At 34.0% G+C, this 4,754-nt stretch overlaps 1 protein-coding gene across 1 annotated transcript; it reads left to right on the forward strand.

The window, feature by feature from the left end:
• The first annotated feature begins 589 nt into the window (after positions 1-589).
• Positions 590-4,411, forward strand: LOC102591954 (small nuclear ribonucleoprotein Sm D2). The gene is made up of 6 exons (XM_006359311.2): positions 590-702; positions 1,487-1,511; positions 2,454-2,531; positions 2,792-2,896; positions 3,144-3,262; positions 4,130-4,411. The coding sequence occupies exons 1-5, from the start codon at positions 698-700 to the stop codon at positions 3,258-3,260; spliced, it is 330 nt and encodes a 109-aa protein (XP_006359373.1). The 5' UTR covers positions 590-697; the 3' UTR covers positions 3,261-3,262; positions 4,130-4,411.
• The last annotated feature ends 343 nt before the right edge of the window (positions 4,412-4,754 follow it).

Consider the following 4,754-nt stretch of genomic DNA (forward strand, 5'->3'; position numbering starts at 1 on the left):
TTTATACTATTCAATTTGAATTTTTTTATTTTTGGTTTTGAAGAAGTGTAACCCAATCCGAACCAAAATAAATTTGGTTTGGTTTTTCTCTTTTCGGTTTGGATATTTTCGGTTCAGTAATTGGTTTTGTCAATAATAATAATAATAATAATAATATTGAATTTCTTAAATATACTTTCTAATATAAATCACAAGTAAAATACAATAATTAAAAGTATATCAACTATAGATGTCCAAACATAAAAAATAAACTAAATCATAATGAAAGACAATAACTAAATAGGGACAAAAGTGGTTAGCTCCAACCTAATTCTAAACCTATATATATATATATATATAATTCGGTTTTTTCAATCTTTATTTTTCTAAATCCGAAACCAAATAAAAAAAATAAACAAAGTACAAAATCAAACCAAAAATCCAAAAAACGATCCAAATTAGAATTTAGTTTGATTTGATTTGATTTTTCGATTTAATCCACATAGTGCACTGCACACCCCTAGTTGTGTGTAAATTTCTTGGAGGATTTTGGGCTGCAATCCGTTTGTATAAGTGGCCCAAGCCCATAAGTCTCGCTTGAACTAGAGCGCCGAACGTGAATCTATTTTTCTTTGCACTGTTTTCCCTCTACCCTCTTTAAACCCTAGCTCTTTTGCCCCCTTTTTGTTGCTCTTCAATTTCTTCTGCTTGATCGAAGATGAGGTAATTGTTTACTGCTATTTTACACTTTGCCTTTGTTTTTTTGAAGTTCTCCATTTTCTCTGCTTGGTTTTTTCTTGTCAGTGCAGTAACCCATTTAGTAGATTATGTAATGTTAGACTACATTTCTTCAAAGAAGTAGATAATTTGCCTAGGTAAAGTAAGTTTTTGGACGAGGAAATAAGAAATTGAAGAATTATAGTTGTCTTCTGGACTAATTTTGTGTAGGGTTTTTTTTGGGTGTCAAGTACTTTTGGATGTAAAGATTGTAAATTTACTAGTATTGAAATGGAAGTATGAATTAGAGTGAGTAGATTCATATAGCTGACCCCAATTAGCTTGGCGCTAAGGCGTGAGTTCTGTGTGCAGTTCAAAAACTATGCTAATTGGGTTTTCTGTAGCTAAACTACTGCCTTGGCAGATGGGTAAGTTGAAATTTCGACTATTCACTTTCTCCGCTAGGCTTTTATTACTACTGATGTTATTCCTTTTGGTCACTCTCCACTTTAGCCAATCTTAAAACCTATGTTAGCCCATGCACATCAGTGATAGAAAACCCTTCGTTTGGCTAGAATAAAAGGCTAACTAGGCTGTAGGATGTACAAATACAACAACAACTACAACTACAACATATCCAGTGAAAAACCATAAAGTGGGGTCTGTAGGATATACAAATAGTTGATGTGTTTCTCTATTCCTGCTGATTTTTGTGTTACTCAAATATTAACAATTGGAGGTTCCTAATAGTTTTCCTTTTCCTCTTTTTTTTTTTTTTGCTCTTTTGCAGTCGACCAATGGAAGAAGATGCCCCTGTAAGTCAGCTTACTTTGCAAGTGTTTCACCTATACACAGCTCTCATCATTTATTTTTCTCATTTTTTCCTTGGCTTATGTCCATGTGGTGAACTATTTTGTGTTTTAGGGACTGTCTACTGCGCTTAGTACTTGTTTTCATTTTCCTTTTATTCACCTTAATGCCATGTATTTGATTAGATTTCCTTTTTTTTGTAGCCATCATCCTTGCCTTACACATTACAACTGATAATTTTCTAGCCATACATCTTTAATTTTATCATATGGAGAATATGTTTATACCTCCCTTTTCAAAGCAAGAACAAGAATATATTTGATCTGTAGAATTTTTTACAGCACATAACCATTGACAAGTCTTTGGTTAAGTCGTTTGAGTTCACCATTCATAAAACAAAAGACAAAATCAATTAGAACTTCAAAATAACAATGTAGCTAGGATGATCATTTTTGTAAAAACTAGAACCTCTCAAGAATAAAAATAATTAGTTGAATTAGAAGAGTTTATTTTCTGCAGTTGTGTTGCTCCCACCTTCACGCATGTGTTATGACAGTTTTTCATTTTACCACATTGGATAACCTAGAAGCTAGGTCTAAACTTTGTAGTTCTCCCTTAACAGACATCCTATTGATATTTCCTCTTTTATTTGTGGTATGTTCATTCATACACATAATCTTTTTGTTCATTTTCCATACGAGTTCCTTCTTGTTCGCCTTCCCGATGTCAAAAGTGCTTTGCTTCAAAATTATCCAGATTAAGCACATAGCTAAAGAGTGTATAATCGGTAGATTATCATTATCCAGCTTAAGCGCATAGTGAAAAAGTGTATGCCCTTCTATGTTGGTTTGATAGAGGAATGGACCTCATCAGTCCCCAGTGAGTATGATTTGCTTATCAGATTTTATGAAAGATGTCTTATTTTTGCATATGGATCTTTTTTCTAGCAAGGGAAAAATGAGGAAGAGGAGTTCAATACTGGCCCACTTTCTGTCCTGATGATGAGTGTTAAGAATAACACACAGGTATCTAATGACTTTAGCACCTACAACTATGTATTTCTTTATGTTGTGTTTATTTATTAATTCTAATTATTAAAAAAAGAGATAAAGTCTGTCCTGGAACCGTGTTTATGTTGGCAATTTACTTTCTAAAGTCATCCCGGTATTCTTCTTCATTTATCTTAGATTTCAATACTGTAGAATTAGATGCAAGCTTCAGTTTTGTATGTGGAACGGTATCAGCTTTGTGCATGTTATCTTACAGATGTTTTTTCTGGATCTAGGTGCTCATCAATTGTAGGAACAACAGGAAACTTCTTGGTCGTGTGAGAGCATTTGATCGTCACTGCAATATGGTCCTTGAAAATGTTAGAGAAATGTGGACTGAGGTTTGTTTTTTTGAGAATTTTTTTTTTTTTGAGAATAATGTGGACTGAGGTTTGTTTGTTCTTGACTTTCCTAATCAACTTTTTGGGACAATGTGTATTGTGTCTTGGATTTGTATCTTGCGCCAAAAGGCTCCAGTTACCAAAATTGGTTATGTTTATTCTTCAGGTTCCTAGTGCAATGTGTCTTGGATTTGAAACTTGTGCCAAAAGACTCCACTTACCAAAGTTGTTTATGTTTATTCTTCAGGTGCCCAAGACTGGAAAAGGAAAAAAGAAAGCTGTTGCTGTTAACAAAGATAGGTTTATCAGCAAGATGTTCCTTCGGGGAGATTCTGTCATCATTGTCCTCCGAAATCCGAAGTAGAGGTACTGTTAGATCTTTGACATAGTGGTTGGAGTAATTTTATTTGAATTAGGAGCTAGTTCCTTTCATCGGTCCATATTTGAAGTGCAATCACCTTCTAACTTGCTATTATGTAATCAAATGTTTGGTATGAAAAAACTGTAAATGCCAAGTAATATTTTTTGAATCCATTAATGTGAAATTTATCAATATATTTATTATAAATAAAATTATAATTGTCTTTTCTGATAAACTATGAAGATCGATAATAAATGAAATATGATGGTCCTATAAACATAGGAAAAATGTTACGTGTGTAATGTTGTATACATATGATAGGAAGATCAATGGTTTGGGACCAGGAAACAACTATAGGATTAAAATCTGCAAGTTCTATTCTCCAAGTTTAGCTAATGAAGTATGAAGACAGTAAAAATGGTACTGAAAGAAGTCAAGAACTTACCTCGTGCTCAAAAGTTTCCCCTGCTAGAGCAGGGCAGGGGATTAGGAAGAGCATGAACATATACTGTTTTCACTGCTTCCTTTTTATCTCTTCTTGAGCCGAGGATCTATCGGTAACAACATCTCTTGCCTTACAAGGTAGGGGAAAGGTCTGTGTACACTATACCCTCCCCAAATCCCACTTGTTGAGATTAATACTGGGGTATGTTGTTTTTGGACATATACCATTTTTCTTACATTTCTGTGAAGAGGCTATTTCTGTCTGCATACAGAAATGTTCCATTTCCTCTTCCTTTTTTTCTACTTGAAATGCATTTATGGGTGGTTATGCACATTCTTGATTTTTTCCTTGGTGTTCCCACATTTTTGTTGGTCTGTATTTAAATATCTGATCATTCGTAGTAATTCAATACACTTGTGTAATGCAGGTGAGTTGGATTTCTGTGCTTTGGAGCAAAACTTGTGAGCAGCTAGGATTTCGACCAGCTTTGTATAACCTTTGATTGCTGTAGGGTGCTGTAAGACTTGATATAGGATTTTGATGTTCTGCTACATACTGTTATCTTCTTCACAAACTTCTTGTAAACGTTGGAGCTTAAAGTGCTTTTCGTGTATGTTGAATCCTATGACCAGCTAATATGTACGGTAACTGTCTTGCATAACTCCAGATACATTGTCCATTGTGAAGAGCATTGTGCTTGTCTATTTAACTATGTCTAGTTCTGGCACATGCATTGGCTGGACACAAATGCAATAGTCTAGAGTTTGAAATTGAGAGGCACAGAGATATTAAGTGTAGAATATTACCCTTGCCTGTTATTCTGTGTTTGCATCATTAAATCTTGGAATCCTTACACGAAGCGGGTTCATATTGTTAACTTTTTCTAGTTGGTATATATACATTTGTCAGTTATTTTTAGTTCAACTGATTTGGTATGGCTATTTATTAGGTTAATAATTAATTATTCTTCATATCTACCTTCTTTTTTTTGGTTTTTCACCTGATGTTTGATACTCACGTTGGAGCCCAACTAAATTTGGATTTATGCCGGA

Source organism: Solanum tuberosum, unplaced genomic scaffold (assembly GCF_000226075.1).
Source record: "Solanum tuberosum cultivar DM 1-3 516 R44 unplaced genomic scaffold, SolTub_3.0 scf00298, whole genome shotgun sequence".
Taxonomy (NCBI): domain Eukaryota; kingdom Viridiplantae; phylum Streptophyta; class Magnoliopsida; order Solanales; family Solanaceae; genus Solanum; species Solanum tuberosum.

Bases quoted from the DNA above. Each gene is read 5' to 3' on its own strand.
- LOC102591954 (XM_006359311.2), top strand. The intron at 2,532-2,791 runs GTATCTAATGAC...TTCTGGATCTAG, and splicing joins GTGTTAAGAATAACACACAG to GTGCTCATCAATTGTAGGAA. The intron at 2,897-3,143 runs GTTTGTTTTTTT...TTTATTCTTCAG, and splicing joins TTAGAGAAATGTGGACTGAG to GTGCCCAAGACTGGAAAAGG.